The sequence below is a fragment of the Diorhabda sublineata genome, chromosome 3 (assembly GCF_026230105.1).
Source record: "Diorhabda sublineata isolate icDioSubl1.1 chromosome 3, icDioSubl1.1, whole genome shotgun sequence".
Classification (NCBI taxonomy): domain Eukaryota; kingdom Metazoa; phylum Arthropoda; class Insecta; order Coleoptera; family Chrysomelidae; genus Diorhabda; species Diorhabda sublineata.
In genome coordinates this window covers 13,973,664-13,997,693 of record NC_079476.1, presented here as the reverse complement: position 1 = coordinate 13,997,693, position 24,030 = coordinate 13,973,664, and the positions used below count along the sequence as shown (strand labels likewise).

General features: G+C 31.5%; 1 protein-coding gene across 3 annotated transcripts in view; it reads left to right on the top strand.

Annotated features, from left to right (window-relative positions):
• The window catches only part of LOC130441839 (uncharacterized), a 677,503-nt gene that overhangs the window by 374,361 nt on the left and 279,112 nt on the right, over positions 1-24,030 (top strand). For all 3 annotated transcript variants that reach the window (XM_056775648.1, XM_056775649.1, XM_056775650.1), the window contains exon 3: positions 2,664-2,693. In XM_056775648.1, coding sequence (XP_056631626.1) covers positions 2,664-2,693 — 30 coding nt within the window. The remainder of the gene's footprint in view (positions 1-2,663; positions 2,694-24,030) is intronic.

Here is a 24,030-nt window from a genome sequence, read left to right as displayed (position 1 = left end):
TTTTAAATTTGGCTCCAAATACTATATCTGCTGAAGTCGTGATATTTCCGACTGAGAATTTGACGATTGGAGAGGTAGTTACCTTGTTCTTTTGGTCAGCGACCGTGGTAGCGTTAAGATCAATTTCTCCAGAGATTTTTGAAAAGCAGGATTTAGCCGGCCTAAAGGAGCCTTCCGCCGATTTCAAAAATTCTGGAATATTAAATTGTTAATTGACATCCAAAAAGAATTGGATATAATTTCCCTTCGTTAAAAAGGAAGATAAGATACTTTTTTTTGTAAAAGCAGAAATAGTTCTAATTACTGTATTATAAACTAGGTTAGGCTGCAAATTATAGACTACCTTTTTTATTGCATTCAGAAAATGTTAAAAAATTAAGTTATAAATTATTTCTTTTAGTAGTCTATAAATTGGCGAAATTTTTCACAGATTGTATTTTGTACATTTTTCTTTTTAATTTAATTAGGGACTTAGTTTTGGATATAGGACCTTTAGTGGGGCTTAAAACTTAGACGACCTTAATTTGGATTTAACGTCAAACTTTGACTCGTGGAACTACCTAGTCCGGGACGATTGACTGAATGAACTTCTTTGATTCCTTACCGCATTCCACGGATGTGGTCCTGTTTGTATTCTCCTGACAAGTAGGGAGTCTCATGTGTTTTTAAAGGTCAGATCCACTCAAATTAGTTTTTTGTTGTAAAATTTACTTCATTATTTCCTGTAAACCAAAGCTTATGAGTTTTGCGGGTAACTTTTTTAACCTGTTTTTTTTTATAATTTCAAATATAAATCATTTTATTTTCAACAAGTAGCTATATTCCTAGAGATACCTCAACCTATTTCTATACCTTTCTCAATTTAGATAAAAAAAATTGAGTGGCGCCCCATTGGGAAATTGAAAGCATACAAAATTTGTATACCCACATCAAAATCTTGCAACGAACCCCGACAACACACATTAACATGATGAGCTTAGTCGGAGCCCAAAATGTGACCTTTTAGGTTACAATAGTAATGACAGTGAAAGTGATTTCCAGATAATGAAGCCAACGGCGATGATGACTTAGGTTGCAAGCTCATCGTATAAACTGTTGTTTCTTTTTTATTTATTTTTAACTTCAATTGTAAGTTTTTAGTATTAAATGACAATTGATTCAATTAATTTTTATTAATATTTTTTATTCCCTATAACAAAAAACTCGTTTTGTTGAGATTGTATCATGAATATTACCTAGAGGTCTAGATCATTTTGTTAGTCCCATAAAAATAAATACTAATAACATATTGACCAAAAAATTTAATTCCAACCCAAATTTCAATTCTAATTAGGAACTGAGGATAAAATGTTTATTTTTTTACTAATATTTATTTTAGATATACTGTAATATTAGCTTATTGTGGCTTTAAATACTTGTATGTACATGTATTTATATATAATTTTATCTCCCTGAAATCTACCTCGAGTTCCTTGACAACTCTCCCATATCTATAAGATGAAACCCTTTCTCATCACTTAGTCCGGTTCACCGGCCGAATTGCCGACGATAGGAAATAATGCAGCCGCAGATACACCCTGCCCCACATTAAAATTTTTCAACAATGAAAAAAACATAAAAGTTTTAAAAAACAAGAGCCGTTTTTGCTTACTAGAACTTTCTTTTCGTTCTCTTCTGGCCAACGGTCGTTCGCTTTCCCTCCTTTCCAGCCAGGACAGTAAACACTATACCACGCAACCATCACAACCTCTGCACTGTAGAGATGCAACTCCCATATCAAGGCCAACTCCAACAATCCTTCCTCCTATAAAAAATTTCCCTTATCCTACCAAATTGTTTTTCCAACGAATCCCTCTCTCTTTTATCTCTCTAATAATTTTGTGCACTGTTGTCGTTTAGTTATGCGCAACTGTTCTCAAGGTCATAGCTGAAGACATTCTGCACTACCTATAATACTACATCTAATAATATTTCTCGAAACGTAACCATTATAGTATGACTTATAGATGTACATTTCATTTCAAAATAAATCAGTATTGGTTACATTTTCGTTATTTTGTTTTAACTCCTCTAAAAATGTAACAAAGCTTTTTGGTATTTCATAATATTACATAATATTCTACTTGAAAGTAAATAGTGCTCTGCTTTTTTATTCTTGTATAGTTTTAATAATGAATTGAGCTGTGTATTGAACGATATTATAGTAAACGATCCTACTTTTTTAATAAATATTATATCAGTAAATGTTTCTTTTTAGTTTAATACAATTTACACTAAGTACGCCTGCTTGAGCGCTTCATACTCGGTGCTCTTGAATTCATAAACGGTCCAACGTGTAAAAAGATGGTTCTGTTGATATTTATAGCCAGTACAATTTCCTGAAAGTTCCATAATAAATTTAAATACCCCAGAAAATATATAGAATAGGATATCCTCAAAAAAAGTGATTTTTTGTACCTTATTGAATATGTAAGAACACTCACACGTTAGTGCATGAGACAGCATTTGTAATGTTATAGATCTAAACAAGGTTTGAGCTTATTTTGTTATATTTCTAGGTGAGATCGTTACATACATGGACTGAAACTAAAAAAATATATTTTATTGAAAATTTGATAAAATGTCGTTTGATAAATACATGCTAATATTCTTATTTTTTTCAGATTCTGAATTGTCCGATTTATCACACTTAGGTAAGTGCTAGTAATTCTTTCTTCTTTTTCCTTTACCTATGATTAAGTAAGCAGATATTGTGGAATAGTCTCTCTCGCTACTCATTTGAATGATCCAATTGAGGTATATAATCGTATTGTATTATAATACGTTTAACAATACTTATGTTAGAAAATCACATACTTGTGCAGCCGCCCTTATCTATTTATTTTACCACCTAACAGCGCAAGGGCCAACCTCAAGGTAGAAAAAACATGAGAGTTGACAATTAAAGTTGGAAAGTACAAATAAACAATGGTACAATTAGATGACACGTAAATAATATATACAGAAAGATACGAAAATGTAAGCATAACAATTCTAGAATTCTCTCACTCACACACATAAATTGCTGTAAAGTTTTTTCTTGTAATGTGGTTTAATATTAAATTTTTTGAGAATCGATAGTAGTTGCACTCGCGCTGATTATCTGAAAAATTTACTACCTTAACTTGAAGATAATCTTATTACTTATCAATATAAGCTAGAAAATGTAATAGCGCATACGTCGAGATATTCTCACAAAAATTTTCAACCATTTTGGACACTTAATTCTTGTTTGACAATACGTAAGACGTTGTGTATATTTTGGAAATGAAAAAATTTAGTGTAAATCTGTAATTTAATATTTCTTTTTAAAAGGCAATACGCCTAAGAAAATGCAAGACTATTTGAACGTGGTGTACAGAGCTCTATATTATTATTTACGACCGAAGATGTTGAGCAGCAGCGATCTGGCCCTTTTTTCTAATCACAAAGTAGCACTATTTTGAGGAGAAAGACAACAACTATTATTTGGAACTGTTAAAAACGTTGGATACAGCTTCGGTGAGCGAAGTGTATGGATTTAAAAGGAAGCTATGTTAAACATAAATATCATTACGGACAAAATGTCTTCGCTCTTTCTCAAGTCAGACACTTTTCAGGCAACCCTCGTACTTCATCCACGACATTAAATTACGCCAGAATAAATTTATATGTATATCTATTACCATCATTATGTATAGTTGATGTCTATATTTTATTGAAAAAAAAAACACACGCGAAGTATAGTAGCTTAAAAAACGAATATTATCAAAATTATACTCGTTCGATATATTGTTTTAAACTGGAATCTGAGACACGATGTAGACGATCGAAGAAGAGCTATATTTATGGTAGCGCCGACGATTGCACACTTGGATTCGTTATTGGATTTCAAGAAGCAAGTTTCATGATAACTACCAAGTAACAACTTCCATTAACTGAATATTTGCACGAACGATCTCTTCGATAAATTAATGGTCAAGGTATACAACACGATCGATTGCAAATTGTAATATACAGTCGATACTAAAATCTTCTAGATTTATAAGGGAAAAATTAACGAAATTGATCCTAATATCCAATCAGATAATTCGAGGGTTGACAATTTTTTCGATAATTATTTTAATTCTTCAGCATAGTCTATACACTGAGTCCAGGGATGCTCTACTTTTTTAACCCTCCCAAATGATTATTGCCGTCTTTTCATTCAAAATAGTCGTTTACGTATATGATAATGTCCGCGCATGATGAAAATCTCTGTCCTTCAATTCAAAGCTTGAGGTTAGAAAAGCCGCTGGGGGCTAAATTTGGTGAATAAGTTGAGTGGTTAACCAATTCGAAGTCTTATTTTTGAAATTTTTTCCTCTATCTTAAGAAGCAATGCTACTTAATATTACTGATCTCCTGATCTCCTGATCTCCTATTACTGATATACTTAATAGATAGACGATGAGCACAATCCCATAACTATATCAAAACAGTCGCCATCACTTTCTGGCCGATAAAAATGTCTTTACTTTTTACGAAGCAGATTCTCCCATTCAAATCCAATGTCTTGATTGTTTTTTCTTTTTAGGAGAGTAGGAGTGGAAACAATTTTCATCTACAGTTATGAATCGACGCAAAGAATCAGACTGATTGTCTTAAACTGCATCAATAAGGCCTGTAAAATGTACATTCGATTTTGGTCTAAAGTGAGCTAACGCGCAATTAGCTCACGCACACTTAATACTCTACTTTTTTGTTATGCTTCTTCTACTTCTTTAACCTTTATCGGACGATCATCCATCACCATTTTGTGAACTTTTTGAATGGAATTGTTTGTTGTCGAAGTTTATGGTTGTGTCGTACTCTTATCGTCAGTCAAACTGATATGTTTAAATTCAGTTGCCAAAACTGCGAGTTCAAAAAGACTGAAATTTCAGTGAAAATATTTCAAAGCATGCGAATATATTTTCTAAATCATTGGTAAATGCTGGAATTTTTAGGTTGAGGTTGGAAACTTCTCAGATCACCTGTACATAGTATATTTATTTTCCTTTAACATTTTTCGCCCAAAAAAACAAAACGAATAGTAATATTTGTTTCGTTTTTATAATTCACGTGTTTTCTTTGGATTTTGTTTTGTTGACTATGGAAAAAATCCTTTACTTCAAAATAAAAGTTGGTCCAGAAAGGTCTAAATTTAAAAAACTGTGTTTATATAAACATCGAATATTAATTGAATGAGACAAGTTATTAACGAATATATTGCTTTCTTGAGCTAATAGAACGTTTAAAAAGAAGATACTGGTTTACTTACACTTCTTTTAAATTGAATAATTAAGAAGATTCTACCCTCTAAAGGAATAACCTCATTTGGGAAACATCTACCAGATGAATTTTATCATGGAGTTTATATTTTCGAGTGTCATATACATTAGACAACATTTTATACTTGACCATATTTACAGAAGCCATTTTTCATTTAATTTATTTTTAATAAAACTCATCTAGGAAAGTACAGATATTGTTAATTATTGTGAGATCATCTTCTGCAAAAGATTATGAACATGAAGTCTCTGCAAAACTGTTGTTCTCTTAAATGTCAAATTGCTGACTAATGGGTTAGGAAGAAAGATAAAGCTCTTACTATGGACTCACTATATCGCCGTATTAGAGTCTGGTGTAATTTCATATCAACCACAATCAGTGCTTCCCTTCACTGTCGTAAAGAGCGACATGATATTCGGTTTGCTGTTGAAAAGCATGTGCATAGTACTGCTGAGCATTGGTTTTGGAGGCGATTGCTTTTTATACTCAATCACCACTTGTATCTGTAGTAGTATCAATTTATGTTAATAATTTCCTACAAACCACTTCTTATTTAAATAGGTATTTTTTCATTAGGACAATGCACGTCCACATATTTCACGCCGAATTGAGAAGTTTCTCCAAGAAGTTGGCGATAATGTTTTTCGGTTATTCGCAATTTCCAATTTTGAATTTCATTGAGCATGTGAAGGATATGATTGGAAAGAAATATTTAGTACCACCATTCACAGACTATGGCACTGTTAATCCACGAAGTTGAACTTACTTGAAATTATGGTTTCATAAGGAGACCTCGACCACATCAATTTTTTTTATATGTAAACGTATATGTGTGTTCACGAAAGGGGTCGCCAAACAATTTTTTTCCTGAGAGTCCTTTAATGTCAACTAAAAATAAATACTGAACTGGGTCGTTCTAAAAATATCATCATAAACTCGACTTTTTTATTATAAATTTGAAGACAAAGCGCTTTATGGACTCTCAGTTTTAAATAAGCTAGTTGATTTGAAAACATTTTGTAGTTGCCTATTATCTTCTAAAACTAAATATATCCTTAATATCGATTTGAAAGGCATAATCTCAATCAGAGTAATAGTACCAATAATTCCAACATCTTGAAGTATATTTTTTTTCAATAATTATCTATCTCTGTATTTGTAGTGATATCAATCCCCTCTAAACTATTAGGTATCAAAGGCTCTATAGTATGTGAATTCAGATATTATAAATTTCTTCACTATCAATTCAATGAATTCAGGGTTATTTGTACTCTAACAATCCTTTGTTTCTAATGTTCTCTTTTATCTCCACACATTTTTTTGCATCTTTGTCACTATGTTTAGTATTTTTCTTGGTCGCAAAATATTCCTTCTGTTGTTCATTGTATTTTTCGGATAATTTTTTTCCTCATAAAATAATACCACTACTACCCACGACGATTGAAAACTATGTGTATATGGCAAAATACTTATAGTAAAATCATGAAAATAGGAAAACATACATGAATTCGCTATATTTGTTACTCTTGAATGCATTAAAATAGAAAAAACCGGGTGGTTCTATTTAAAACAATAAAGAAATTTGATATTTATGAAATTAAACTTTGAACACTTTTTATACACACCCTGTATAAAATGAAAAATTTTTCAACATAGATTCAAATACGTCTAACCTTGCTAAAAGCAACTGAACAGAAACCATTTGCACGTCTTTAAGGGTATCGTCGTAGAAAAATAATTTATAAGGGTCTGCATCGATCAAATTTTTTACAAAAAAAATAACTCAAAAAGTATATATTTTTCGAAAAAAGTTCTTAGATAAAAGTATACTAAAATTTTACGTAGATTTAAAAAATGTATTTATATACAGGATGTTCTATTTAAAATAACAAAGTTACAGTCGATTTTCGGTAGAACCGGAAGTCGGCTATCTTAGAAAATATTTTAGTTAAAAAGATCGTATCCGAAAACCCAAACGTAGAAATATACTAATAAAAATCATGACAATCCAAGTTTTCTGTATTTTCTAGTCGTGAATTAAACAACATACAGACATCAGATTTTGCGCACATCATTTGTTTATAGTTTTCAATATTTTGGAACAAAGAATAATTATGGTTCTTTTAGTATCTTATCTAATTCATATTTGAGGTTACATTTGTAGCTCATAGAGACAAAAAAAGGACTTTACTTTTTATTTGAACAATTACTAGTGACGATGTTATCAGTAATGCGTAAAATTATACTAAGAAGTGACCAAAACAATAAAAATCATTTCCTTCTTCTTTTTTCTTCTATAATAGGTCTATTGCTTTTTTCTTCTTCGATGTCTTTCCTCATCTTGGCTCTAGGTTGTCACTCCACCTCTTTCGTAGTGGACCTCTACTCCGTGTTCGAATTGAAGATTTATCCCTTGTCTATTTTTTTCAATCTATGGACTGTCATTCGACTTCTATTAACTTCTATTGTTTTTTACGCTGTGATACACATTAGTTAATGTTAGCTACGTCACATGACTGTCTGATGTTTTCACTACTTTCTCGGTTTAGTATTGTTTTCCCTAGATCCGCCTCAGAATTTTATCTCTGCGGTTTTCAAGAGTTGCTTCGTTTCTGGCCTTGTTTCTGATATATAAGTTATTATAGGTCTGATTGTTGCTTTGTGAATTCGTGCTTTTGTTTCCTGTCTTCGGTGTTTGTTTCGTCATACTAAGTTTTGATCGTGATCTCAATTGCTCTAGTTACTTCCTCCATCTTTAATCAAAATTACATTTTGGTTAACGATTACATTTTCCAAAAGTTTTTCTCATAAGCTTATTATTATCAATAACGGCTACAATCTTGAATTATTTCGAATCAAACAAGATGTCCAAGAAGTAGTAGAACCAAATCAAACATACTATTTTTTGGAATGAAATTACATCTCATTTTTGAACTCTACATATCAGGTCAACTTTGGATACGATTTCATGTGCCTAGATTTGGCCAATCGTGAGGTACTCAATTTTTTGAGGAAATGAAGAGTTGGCGTAGAAGCTTAATCCCAAAACAAAGAAACTTAAATAATCTAGAAAGGTCAGTATGATATCAAATCAAATGCACTATTAAATTGATTTCAAATATACTAGTGTTCCTAATAGTGAATGTTCCTAAATGCTATCTGAATCCTAAATCACTGTTGTTAACTTCACTTTTATAAATTGAATGGATTAATCGGGATTAAAGTTCTACACCAATTCTAAAATGAAATATATTCTAGGTACATAAAACCTCACTCAAAATTGACCCAATTTTCCATAAAACGTGCAAAAACCTAATCAAATATAGGGCGTTCTATCTAAAAAACCGTATATTTGATTTCTTCAACTACTTTAGGGACATCCTGTATCGCTAGAAATAGCATCGTAGTCGTACTCGATGTTCATATGAGTAGGATAAGAAAAATTGAGAAATATCACCATTTGCCCTCTAAAGACCGTATAAATACAGGTCACTCACCCTGTATATGGTTTTTACAAATATCTATATTTTGTCGTCATCATTTTTTTACGCCCTACAATTAATATGATCAATCTAAAAAATAAAAGTAGATATTTCCAATGAAATACTTGTGTTGGTACTACCAAATATTTCCAATTAATGTACGATCGCTTCAAATTATTGTTGTAATTAATCTATTGCAGAATAGATTATTGCAGATAGAATCTTTGTTCAATAATATAATTAATAATTCCATTAGTTATAGTGGTATAAATCAAACATTAATCGTTTTCTACATTTGAGTGGAACATTTCTTAATCAAACACTATTAATAAATACATTAAGCGCACACGTAATAAATTAAAACATTAATGCATTCTGCACTACTGGAAAATACATGGTGTTCCAACGAAATCTCCCAAAAAACCAAATTGATTAACTCAATGTTCTAAATGATCTTCCCTGACCGCCATAGAAACTATTTTCAAATGCTTTTCATACTTCAGCAAATACTTCAGGCAGTCTGCAGGCGGAGTATGCCTCATGTGTTTTACTAGTGGCCTTACAAACATAAAATTAAAAGGTAAGAGATCTGGCTACTTTATTCGAATCCTTGAAATACGGACAACTGTTTTGTTTATTTATCATTATGTTATGTAAGAAGACCCTCACTGTAGTCCCCTATTGCTCTTGCCGTACGCTGCAAACGATGTGGATGATGATGAATACCATACGCTTCAGCGTTTATCACACCATGTGTGAATAGAAGCACCTATTGACAAACAAGACAATCGATCTTATGTTGTTATATTTAATTTTTATTGTTAGAAGAAGATAGTAGTGTTCGAAAAATCGTAAATTGATTCACGTGATGGAAGACCTCCGCCGTTTCTACTATATTAGCCCTGGAGTAATCACGCCGGGTCTATGTGACCCTGACCGTTTAGTTTGTATGTTTCTAATTTAGATGTCACCACATTGTGGAGCGTGCCGCTGCTTCCACCTTCCTCATTTCAGGCGGACAGCCGATGTTAATAGCCAGTCTCCGTTTAATCGCTAATGTGATAGTGTGACATGCGAATATTTGACGTCTGACCCAGTGCGACCAAATTATATTTCAAAAATAGTGCTGAAAATATTTTCATTTACCACCATATATGCAATGCTGTCATTACTAACGTTATTGAAGGTTAGAAAGTGTCATATTACACACCTCTACCTCCCGCCCTCATTTACCGCCCTCTAAAATATTGTGATCATTAAAATTTTTTTCATCTATTCTAGATGAATATTTTTTATATTTAAAAATATAATACCTTGATGGGAAACAATAAAAACCAACGATGAACTAAAATACAACAAACTACATATTGAAATTAATGGTTGAATTTATATTAGTATAAGCGTTTATAGAAATATTTAGGCCAGTACCAGCGCTGGCGTCTCCAGCAGTTATCTCTTTAGTCGACAAAGTACTTTGCTGTTGAATGACTGAGGTTTGTGAACTACTTGCAACAGCTTCAGAAAACATGGTACAGTGGATCAGCATTTTGGCAGCTTTGGTTTTATACTCCACTGAGTTATCCAGTAGTGTTCTGCCACATCTCGGTAGGAAGTTTCATTCCTGTCTCGAGATCACAGCTAACCTCGACGCTTCGCGTCTTGGTTAATCTCTATCTATTTTAATTGGTTTTTTTTATCACTTCCAGAATTATCTTGAAGTGAGACACTTGTTAGCATCAAATCTTCTTTTATTTAAAAAATGGCGAAACAGAGCAACTACGTCTACTGCGTTTTTGGAAATAAGTTCAACCAGCTCAGGAGTCACCCGATGATAAGTAGGATATAGGTGAAGAAGATATAGTTGAGGACAGGGAAGATACAAGGACAGGGAAGATACGCTTGAGGAGGCAGCAGATACCAACAAGAGCAAGAAACTGAGTTGGGAGAGGAAATATAACGTGAAGGACATTACTTTGAAGGTCAAAATGATATCATAACGTGGAATATATATCCATTTTCACAACGAGTGCAAATTGCTAGAACAAACTCGCAGTGATTCGAAAGATATTCAATTTTTTTGAAACACATTGCCAACAACATCACATAATATCTGAATATGGCAACTGTAGATGAAAAACTTGAAGCATTCAGATATCAATATAAACCGTCTAAAGCGAACGAGTACGGCATCAAGATTTTTGCGCTTGTGAACACTAGAATGTTTTATACTTAAAATTTGAAAGTTTACGTTGGACAACAACCCGAGGGACCCTACCGCCAAAGTAATGAACACAAGGAGTATTTTTCTATGAACGATTCAACCTATTTCTGAAGGAGAAAAAATATTACGACAAATAACTGGGTTACAAGCTGCGGACTCGTGGATGATTTCTTTCGAGATCATGGGCTGACAACATGCTCTCAATATTCTTGAAGAATATAGACCTATAGTCTATTTCAAAAAGGTATAGAGTAATAAAATGGGGAATGCCGTCTAGTTCGGCTCAATTTCGGTGTCGGCCATAGGTGTAAGTCTTGAAATAGTATTGTTTATAATATTGAAATTTCAAGTAACTGCGTAAGAGAATTAGGAAAAAATGTTTTCTGGCCTGGAGTGTCAATATCGAAATATTATGTAGGGATTACTTAGGTAGTAAATTATACAGTTACGTTTTGCGTTCAACAGGTACCGTTTAACATTTTATTAGTGCCTCTGCCTAATTACAATCCTATTTCTGATTCGGCTTTCCTTTTTAAGAGTATTTTCATTGTTTGTGAATGGATAACAATAGGTTAAACCCATATATTGACCCCAACCTGCACTTTATAAAAAATTATATTTTACATTGAAATTAATGCCAAACTATGAAAGTGGCTTAAATATTCGTTGGGTCACTCTGTGTTCCCTTTGCATACCTAATGAGGTTTTATTACTCTATACCTTTCTGAAATAAACTATAGAAAACGTAAGTGATGTCAAGATTGTATTGTTTCAGATAGTAAAACTAAGCTATACTGTAAAAAATGTTATAAATATATATGTTTGAATCACACTCTCACCTGTTTTATATGAAAACTGTAGTGAAAAGAAGGAAGCAGATAAATCTGATTAGAAAAACGCTGATTGTTTTGACAGTTTTTGATGTTTCTTGGCTTTTAATGTTTTTTCCGTTTTCTGTATTGAATGTGTTTTGTTGTATTTTTCCTTTTGTATGTAATTTATATTATAGATATCTAACAGCAATATGTTTCTCAATTCACCAATATATGTAATTTGTAATCGATTTTTGCTAATCATACATAAATAGGGCGCGATTTTGAAAAAGTGTCATTTTTTGCATATAAAATTGAGAATATTCGGTACTTACTCGTACATATATACAACAGGCTAATGCAAAATAACCTCCAATTGAACAACCTCGTTATATTATTAATTCTATTGAACTTCATTTGAATGAATTGGTTATAAAAAGCTACTGAACTTAGTAGATCTGCTGCAAGGTAACAATAAATTATTTATGCGTGGAATGTTGGTTATTCTTTCGGAATTCCGTAGTACATGATAAGAATATCAATTAAAATTATCATTGTTATACAAGTAATACATTTTGTAGGTACATTATATTATAAATAAATTGGTAACGTTAAACACAATTGGTCATTTGCAAAACACTTTATACAAAAAAGTAAACGTCAAGTAAAAAAACTCAGCTTCTATATAATTTCACAACATATATTTCTTGATTTTTTTTATATTTCTATAAGGATTTGGTAAGCTTATTCTACCAAAATTCAATTTTATTATTTTTATTTTGAGACTTTCATATGCTATTAAAGCATGTTTTTTCGTTTTTTAAACTATATTTATTTAATTGATACTACTCTCGTATACTGGCTTCGCTGCTTATATACCTACATCTCGTCAAATCTCTCTATTATATAATGGTGTAGTTGGTGAGGTTGTCGAAGTGCTTGAGTTCCAAGACGGAGTTCGAAGGTTCAAATCCTCTGTTTAACGAAATTTTTATTAAATAAGTTACTTGCTCTTAGACCAAAGGAGAATTACAAACAAGCAAGTTCACAAATCCATATACAGGTGAAGCTAATACGAGTATAGGGGTTTTAAAAAAATATTTACTTTATTCAGAATGCAGTCAAAAATGGAAAATAAATTTCGTCTAAATATTGGTAAAATAAGTTTTAAATGATTCAAATAGAAGATGCTGATGATGAAGAAGTTGGAAAAGTATGTGGAGAGTATGAGAATACAGAAATGTAAAAGTCATAAAATAAGTAATATAGTAATACCACCAAGTGTAGGTGTTTGTTGTACTCGTATACAGTGATTTCAGGAACAGTAGGATAAAATTGAAGACGCCTATAAAACATAACTTTACAAAAAAATTGTTTGTATGATTTTTCATTTGTAGAAGGAAGTATCAACATTTATATAGATGCATTCTTGAGCTATCTTTGTTTAAAGATGTTTACACATCATCAATGAATACGTGATTGAGTGCTGACATAGAATCCAATTATCAAATTATGAGTGGGATATAAGAAATATGTGGGAGAAAATAAAATTATTGAAATTTTGGATTAAGTAACGGTGTAGTTATAAAATAATTAATAACTTTAATAATTGAAATATTGTCTTTTATTTAAAGTAGAGTTTCAGACGATGTTTTTACAAGGATCAAGGATCGGAAATGGTTGCCCCTTAATATTTTCGTTCTGTCTCGTGTATTCTATATTTGAAATTATACCTGGTTTCATGACGTGTAGCTCGAAAACATTTTAATCCGTGCAATTCAGACATTCGAAGTTACATAAATTCCCATCAACCTGAAAATCTGTAAAATTGCCTGAAATACAATTGAACATAGAATTTGAATGTTCCCCATCATTTCCGTGTATGGAAAAAATGTTATTCAAGGTCAAAGGTCAAAAAAATGAGTTTTTCACAATTTTTAGCAAAACGGTGAGTTTTATCATAAAAATACCTTAGACGAAAATTGTAGATCATAAAATTATCTGAAAAAAATGTGTTAATACTTTTTTCCTTCAAGCCACTGTTTCTGAGATATAATGCTTCAAGAAGTTGTCGTATTTAATGGTTTTACCAATATATTTTCAGCAGTATACTTTGCTTACAACATTGAAATGAACCAAGACTTGTGAGTATTTGTAGGATATTTCTCATTTTTTTGACCTTTGACCTTGAATAAATTTTTTTTCATACACGGAAATGATGATTCAAATTTTACTTTCCATTGTATTTTAAACAATTTCACTGATTTTCAGTTTGATGGGAATTTATGTAGCTTCACTCTTATTTTTTGGTCTAATTTGACCGGACTATTTAACAATATTTTTTGGAAATACAAGAATAAATTCTTTTGCAACATTGACAATATTCTTACCAAAAATTATTCAAATAGAAAACTTTCGAAATTATAGTGAACTAAAAAGTTGTAAATTACCTATAATATCTTGAAAGAGAAGGATTTTTGCACTCAATATTTCTACAGAAAGTTATGAGAATTAGCAATGAAAAGCATGAAATACATTGTTTTATTGATCTTATGGAAAAGAAATACTTTCTTCTTTCTCACTGATATCAACATTCTATTCGTTTCGGTGTATTTTTTTAAAATTGATAAAACACTTTTTTTAATATAACTAAATGCATCAATGTCTAATACAACGACCATCGTTAAATCGATCCAATGCCAATCGTTCCGCGAATATTAAATCCATATATCTATCAGCAAGTTCTTGAAAAAGTCGCTGCACTCTAATGCGCGCTATAATTTCCATCTCTGTCCGTATTTATAACTTATACTCTATATATAGCTCATGTCATTAACTTCTTCAGTATAATCTGCCCTTAGTGTAAAACTCAAGGCCATAATAAACTAGTTTTCAGGCAAAATAATTCACAATCTATTTCTGTTATAATGTTATGAAATTCATTGAAATTTATGGAATACTGAAGAAAAAATATTTTCAAGATTTAATAAACACATTCAAAGATATAATTGTTGCGGATGCCCGAAACGCACTACAACTAGAAAAACGGGGCTTCTAGAAAAAAGGTAATTTAGTCGTGCAACTCTAATAACTGAGGTGATAAACAAGATTGTGGAAATATTATGAAGAAAACTCCCTGGATGGCTTACAAAAAATGTTCTGTCATTCAGAGCTTGTGTGGAATGGCAACGAAGCAACTTAACGCCTAGAAGAATTCTGGAAAAAAACGCCGACATAGTAAAATAAAAGATCGTATCAAATACTATAACATGCTTTCCAAACTGCACAGGGCAATCGCCATCTACAGATGTTGAACAAAAGATTATAGAATATCAAAAATTAAAGATTGTTGTTTTTTTTTAAACACTTAGCTCTGAATATTTAATCTTTTTTTGAGCTCTGAGCTTCAGATAGTTTGCCATGTTTTTGGTGGTCTCTCTAATGGTGTGTGTTTGGTTTCTGGTTTTTGATCACTGTGACAATCTCTTTTCCAGCATTCTTCATCCCTCCAAACTGGTTTACGTTCTCTTTATCTATCTCACCACATCATAAATTCCTATTTCTTCTCTAATATTCTTTTCATATCAGTCGCTCTCATTATTCTTTTTGATATTTATTTTTCGAGACGAGTTGAAATGCTCATATTATATTTAAATCCTACATTATCAAATACTTCAGTAAAGTAAAGTAAAAATACCTATAAACATGGCTTTGTTGAACCCTATTTGATTTTTTGATCAATTAAAGCATTATGAATATTGCGTCCACCATCGAACGATTCTATCTGAATTCCTGTCGCTATTCCAACGTTGAAATCTTATTTTGAAGTCTTGAATATGGAGAGAAGACAGGAATTTGGTACAAGAGTTTTTCAATAATTTTTAAGCAACCGGTATTGAAATAAAAACGTAATAATAACCAATCACTCTAATCGGCTCTCCGCTACAAGCAATTTAAAAAAATTTAGAAGCAGCTTACAAGAAGTAGTTCAAGCTACTAGTCAAGTGAGTTCTTCGAGACAAACTGAGAGCTTACCAATGAACATCATCTTAACATAATTGAAAAAATGAGAGAAAAATCGCTGCCGTGTGCTACCAAATAATTAGCTCGAATTCATTGCCAGATAACAATGTTTCATAAATTACTTAAAATAACTATTAATCATCACAACTAACTTGAACAACGCTCTCGTGATTTCTGTAATACTATAACTGATAATTTGAAATGACAGGGATTGATCAGATCCAGAAAACATTTTTTCGGCGTCTCAAGAAGTTTGACTTCCTGGTACTTTTAACCAGGATCGATAAATTTCTATTAATTTATAAAACATTCTGACGAATGATATACACTAACTTTTCTCCTTAATTTCTACATCTGTTAGTGAAAACCGCATGAAAATCCGTTTATCGCGAACAGACAGAAAGATGGGGCGGAGGACTTAACTTTATATGTAGTGATATAAAACTGTTGAAAAGTAGTAAAACGAATTACAGATATATAAAATAAATATTTAACACATCTTGAATCGGAGTTAGTTTTGTTGAAGAGATCTTGCTTAGCTAAATATACAGAATTCGATAAAATTATTTTTCAACACCTTGTCCGTTTTATTAGTTTTGTATTAAGTAAATTCACTTAAATTTATTTAGTAATACCGTTCTATTAACTTTTAACACTGTATTTTATTTTAGAATAAAGAATTATTTTAATAGTTTATTAACAGTAACAGAAGGTTTTTGATTCTAACAAATCTCCAAAGGAACAAATGTTGGAATTGCCTTCTGTTAACAGTGTTTTATACTATTTTCCCTGTTTCGGCTTGTATTCATATTATTTATCTATAGAAGATTTGTTTAAAATTTACATTATGGAAATTACACTGTAACGTAGTTTTGCGATTGGTAGCACTGATTCATGTTTGACAGTTGACTTTGATTCCTGATTGATCGAGGGTTCGAATTCACCGAATGTGAACTTAGAGAACTATCCTAAGCATCTACGGACGTCTAATACACTTGAAACATACAATGCCGGATATGCTGTTCTGGTGTCTGACATTCCCTCCAAATTGCATAACAGTGTAATAATACAATTTTTAGAATGAACACGTTACGATAATCTTGAAATGTTTTTAACGCGATTTAAAAGTACTAATATTTCAGAAAATGAGTAATGAATTGAGGTGTATAAAACATTAGAAAATTAGAAGTTCATTCTCTAGCTAAGAACTACGAAAAAATAAAAATAATATTTTTTGCACTTAATTTGTATATACAGAGTGTTTATCTTATAGCGATTCGATATAAAAATAAGTCACATCTCTTTATATATCCAATATAATTTGAAAAAACTGTATATTGTGAAAGCACAGATCTTAGAAGAATATACGAGGAAATATATCGGGCATTTTAGATATTTTACAAATGAGAAATTCCTGATTGCCTATGTTTTTGGTTAATAAGTTTTCTGAATAATTTCCAAAATAACGTATTATCTATTGTTCACACTAAAAAATTATTCTACACACCTATGTTATCTACATTTTTAAATAACGTTATTTAAGTTTTTTCTGTTGGTTGTTTTTCTCTTACGAATGCCCATTAAGATAATTGATTCCCAAACCCATCCTAATTTTGTAAATACACTGTACACAGATATTGAGTTAAATAGCAATAGCGACGTTAAAAAACAAGAAATTGAAAGTAGTGGTTGCAGTATAAGAATAACAACCACGTGAATCTGATGATGTAGATTAACCAAAAAAATCGAATGCAGTTATTTCTGAAGATTAAATTTAAAAAGAAATGACTGAATTGGAGCCAACCAGCCAAGAATCAAAGGATACGATTAAACGGATAACTATCACCTTTACACTTGCTGTTTCAGATAAAAATTGTATTCTCATGTTGTATAATTATATTCTAGAGTCACAATCATCGCTCATAATATTGCAGCTCATTTAAGTTAAGATGAATGCGTTTAATAGTATACATATGTCAAAACTAAATTGTTATTATGATTGGTCTCCCAGTTAATGACGTTTAATTCCAATATAATTGCGCTAATTGATTATTAAAAATTAATTGGAATTACCGGCTAAAGAAGAAAGTTCCCACATGCCTGATTCTTGTTAATTAATTACGTGATTCACTTATAAAGTACTGGAATTATTGTGTAGCTGAAAGTATTGGTCACATTAGTACAGTTGATTTAAGATCTTATATGCACAATTGTGTCTATAAGATAAAATCGAATGATAAATTACAATTTGAACAAACTCCTGACGTAAAATTTATGTTTATTTATAGTTATATGAATTCAATATTTTATTCTCAATTAGGTTATTAATTCCCCTATGATAAGTATATAAGCATTGGAAAGTTCAGAATATATATTAAAAAAAGTGTACTTTGATATTTCATTATCAAAATCCCACAATCACATTCTTAACCAAGTTGGCAAAAAGTTCGCTGGAATATAAATATAAAAAGTTCTGGGCTTAAATTTTCTTTTAGATTTCAGCCGTGGTTGATTGTAGAAAATTAGAGAAATCGAAAAACCTTTTTTTGGCAACAGTGACTGCATTTTATATTTTTTGTTACTTATATTATTAATATCATAATAGATATGAATAATAATTAATCAAACCAAGCACTCTCATTTGCACGTGAGAATGAATATTTTTTCCACAAATACACACTTTAGAAGCATGATATAAGGTTTCCTACATTTGCTATTCGATATACAGGGTGTACCATTCCTAAGGCATGTGGGTTATTTCAAGAGACATTAAAATGACATTAATTTTCCGTTTTTTTGAGCTAAATTCAATACTCATACTACTTATTACCACCGAGTATTCGGGGTTATTACGTAACACTTGTAAACTTCATTACGTAACGCTTATTGTAAAATTGAATTATACTCGTATGTTGGGTTTATTCACTATGATAAAATATAAAAAAACTTTTACGTCCAGCATAGACATTAAAACATGGACTATTGTTGCCATTATTTTCAATAGTTTCCTGATAGTTTTTTAATAATTCACAATTCATTCCCAATTTCTCATTCTTTACAATATTATATATTATAGTGAATAACCTGCTTATTACACTTAAAAATTCAAGTTATCAGCTCCGTAAATTAGTCAAAAACATAATTTTACGAATAAATTCACAACTTTCACCTTTTTTTTTCTCATATAAAATCTGAACGTAACCTTGATGATTATGAAAATCCAGGATGTGACGTGGTATCATTAGAAAAAAATATACAAGGCAACTATATTTGAGAATCGGTAAATGTTCAATGTTGTTAATTTGTAATTTTGTAGCTAACTGCTAAGCAAGGTGGTATTTGTTACTAACTACCGGGTTGTGCCAAGGTTTTTACAGAATCATTCTAGCTTCTTCAATAACCAATTTAAATAAGGAAATTAGTCTTATTCTTTTTACGTGTTTGATTGATATGATTAAGGTGGTTATTCAGCTAATGTTTTAATATGACAAATTAATAAAATTTTTGGTTTATTATGTACAATTAAAAATTGGAACATTTTAGTTGAAACTCATATGACATGCAATCGGAGTAACTTACTCTTTTTTGTGTGTATTAGATAACTCACTATTATTTATACTTCGAATTTTACACAAAATTAAAAAAAAAGTTGGGACATATTTCTTGGTGCACAGTTTGTATACTGGTTTTCAATTAAAACACATCAACATAATAAAAATTCACCGAACTATCTCTGTTCTGCACTGAGAAGATATAGTAGACTTACACCCATTTTTAGATAAAAACCGATTGCTTAGAGTTGGTGAAAGACCAACTAATTCTGACCTAAGCTATATTACCAGATCAATACGTGATATCGGATTTGCAGCCTGCTCCTTTGATTCATTTTATTATATGAGAGCTACAGTGACAACTCAGCCAAGTTGTTTTGAAAAATCCCATACTGAGTTTGGCCGTATTATGAAATTTTTGACTAAAGAAGCATAAATACCAACACAAATCAAAAAAAGAATGGTGGCTACTTGTGTCCTTCATTTCCAACAAAGGTCATAAAAAGCACCAGAAAAATGATGGCTATACTATTTCGGGACTGCAGGGATATCCCAAACCATTACTTTGTTTCTGTAAGCTAGTGCCTCTATAGTTTTCCTGCACTTAGGATCTTCCAGTCCTCTTTTAAGAGAGGTTTCTATCAAAACTGCCTCGGTCCAGTTTAAAATAGGAATCTCCACTTCTCGTTAATCTAAAGTCTCTTTAATGGATAAGTGTTCTACGACTATTTCGTAGATATTTTTCAGTAGTTCTATAGAGAATATATATCCACTACATAAAATCTTGAATACTTCGATTGTTGTATGAGAATCATATACATAACACCGCATCTGTTTCTAGAATCTAATTACCAAAAATAATCTTAGTATAAATATATTTTACTATATGTTTCAACACCTCATTAATACAGAATAAATCGAAAAAGAACCTCATATATATTAGGAACGTTGGCACGTTTGTGTACACTTACACTCTCAGATCGTATTTTTGGTCCGATATTTCTGGATATAATAATGTAATAATGTTGTCAATGACGTCAATGGAACGTCATTCCTGTTGAAAGTGCAGTATCCAGATTTATTGTAACCTAAATCTTGACATCTTTTCCTGGAATATACGAGCATGTTAAATATCGCTTGACAGATTACAAAGATATACACGAGATTATACAGTACGGCGCTATCTTATACCGATGATTGATAGTGATTGTTTTTGGGATTTATATCCATTATCAGAAATAGAGTATTCCGCTGGGTTAATCAATTGGGAAGTTATTAAGAGTATCCTACTAAAAAAGATTGTAATAAAAATGCACATAAGGTCAAAAAATACATTTATCACATTACTTAACAAATAGTAAATTATAGTACATTACATAACGAGCGCGGAAATGGACATTTAACACACGAGTGGGAATGTTTACGCACAAGACTGCAGACCAAGTGCGGAATTCTCGCGATTGTGTTCATCACTTTCCAATGAGTTATGTCACTGTAATGCCACTGTAGTCGAATTCCAAAAGCCAGGACTCTTGAGGGTTATAATATCGCTACTTGCATACTCGCATACTTGCATCCGGATGACTTTCAAAAATAGTGCCCCGTATATATATAAGGTAGCGATTACTTCATAAATTAACCAGTTATAGAAACACCCCTACAGTAAATCGGACTTGAGTTGTCAGATACCTCTAGAATGTTGTGCGTTCGATATCGCCAATTGAATGAATATATTCACTTTTTAGTCGAATTTTTCAAGGAAAAATTAGACTATTACGATTACGATTATAATGGTTTTTCGAATGTCTAGAGTTTATATCTGTTTAAGCTACAATTCTTATTTTCGTCTTTCGAGCAATTGCTATGGGTCCCATTTGGTTCAAAATTAGCATTAGCCTTTTTTGGCGGCGGATTGATTTTATTAGAGTTTGGTTGAAAACAAATGAATATTTCGAGGGGTCGCAGTGCAAAAAAGTGGCTTTTGACCTTTGCTCACCTCTGCAGGTCGAACGAAAAGTGACTGAAAAATGAAATTTCACATGTAGGTTCAATTAGTTGCGAGATGATTTCCTGTCTAAGGTTGAAACTTTCCATCTCCACCCCTCTCCATTTTATGGTCATTTTTGTTATATTTTCTTATTTTTTGGCCAGAAAAAGTTTAACTAGAGGGTTCGAACTTCGCATGCAAGTAAGGGTGATGTTGAAGAATTGTCTTTCTCAAGTTCAAAGTTTTTTTCTTCAGTTCTTCTAGCACAAAACGCCCGAAATCATTTTGATCGTTGTAATTGTTGAACTGGACCGCCTCCTATTTAATGAATAATACGAATATGATCGCTGCTAGGGTGATTTTTTTTACTTCCCATTTTCGAAATTTCTTGTCATTATGACAATTTTTTCTTTGTTGTCAATTGGAATTGAACAAGAGGGTTCGAGACCACCGGGTCTATTGAAATTATGAATTTTCATTCGAGAGAGAGAGTTAACTTGTGAAATGAAAAGTTATTGAGGAATAGCAAATTTTCCATATAAAGAAATAAGATTGAGAATTGATATCATTTCCAAGAAATTCATTTTATGGAAATATTTGTTTGTGTATTAGTTAAATTCTTCATTCGACGAAAACTTCGACTTTCGTGATGGAGCTCTGCTGCTCACAGCTTTTTTAGGTTTGTGGGAATACAAAATTTAAAAAAATACACTCCTATACCAAAGTAAACCTTGAAAGACACGAAAACAACAAAGATTCAATAATATAAGAAATAGCAAGTAGTACTTGTGAGATAAGCATAAACAGAGGTTGATTAATTCCCCCTTTAATCGCAAAGTATTTTTCACTTTAAATGTTGCCAACAAACAAAATTCTTAATCATTTCTCGTGTACTTCTGGATATTTGTTGTCATTACTTCGTGGACAGAAACTTCATCGGTTACCATCATTTGGTCTATTTGGGTGACCACTGGAGTTATATGTTTCTGCATCAAATACCTTATGCATAAGCTGCCGTAAATTTCTTTCTATCTATTTGGTATAGTTACCTTTTTTTGACATGAGAGAGAGAGAAAGAGAGAAAGAAATTAACAATTTGTAGACCAATTCTTGTGTAAAACTGAGAACCAAATATACAAATAACTGAATAAAGTCACAAATAAAATGAAATCTAAACTATACACAAAGAAAACTACAATGAATAACGAAATTATCTTTTAAAATGAATATGTGAAAATGTTCATATCTAATATACATTACATGTATATATTGTATATAATTAAATCATATAATAAAAATATTAGCTCCGAATTAAATGTTAGTATTAGTATAAAAGTCGCTTATAGAGTAGTAGGTACTATCCAGTAAATATGCCTTCAAATTATTGCGAAATACGAGAAAAAATGATTTAAATTGGCAAATTATTATGCATTTTTTTACATTACCAAATATTGAGCCCTTAACTAATTCTGAACGTGGAGTAAGTAGGTAAAAGTCGTGCTCCGCGTTCCTAAGTGGATAGCCGTGCAACGATCTTTATCTTGAAATTGGAGAAGCATGTTTACGAATTAGGCAAACGGATTAATAAGGAAGAAAAAGTCAAAATTTTTGATCTTTTAAAGAACTCTCTGCAGTGAGCCCTGCTGTATAGTCCGAGTAAATAGGTAACAGCTTTCTGTTGTAAGTTCTAAGATTCGCTCAAACTAAGTTGCACCACACGTACCTCAGAAGAAAAAGGCATATGGGAAATACAATTCAATAAGGGCCTAATAAACTATTTCAGAATATTGTCAACAAGCCCCTAAGAACTTTACAGATTCAACGACGTCAATAGTGGTGCTATTTAGTAAAAAAGGCTGCAATGTATTTTTATATGATAATACTTAATTCTAAAAAACGTTGAGACAACGAAGATTACTATCCCACCATGATTTAATTTAAAGGTGATGAAGAGAAACTAGTATAGTCTGTTAAAGCATATATTTTACTACTGATGTCTAGATAGGCTGTTTCGTTGATAAACCGAAAAAACAAAATAGGGCATAGTACTGACCCTTGAGGCACTCCACATTCTATTGGTTTGTAAGAAGACATCGTTGTATCAACCTTTACAAGCTGACTGTTGGTAAGGTATGATACAAACCATGTGAGAGGTGTTTCCCCGAAACCGTAGTGCTGCAATTTGTTAATTAAAATATGATTAACACAATCGAAAGCTTTAGAAAAATCACAAAAAGTTGCAGTGGAGTGATGGTTGTTTAGTCTGAAATAAACATTATTTAGGAGGAAGAATTTAGCATCATTTGTGCATTTGTAGAAATCCAAATTGATGGGTAGTAAGTATTTTATATTTAAATAGAAATGATAAAAGACTCTTTTTGACCAATCATCTATGATCTTAGATAATGTGAGAAGAAGACTCGAAAAAATTGTTAATGTTAGTCCATCTGTACCAGATGAGGATTTATTATTCATTATTTGTACTGCGCAGCTCTGCTAAAACTACTGGCATAAGGAAGAAACTAGATCATCATAGATCATTCACAATAGACCATGTTTCTTTAGTAACATTACGAGAATTGGTCAGTCTCCTATTATAATAATGACGTAATTTTCCAAGAAG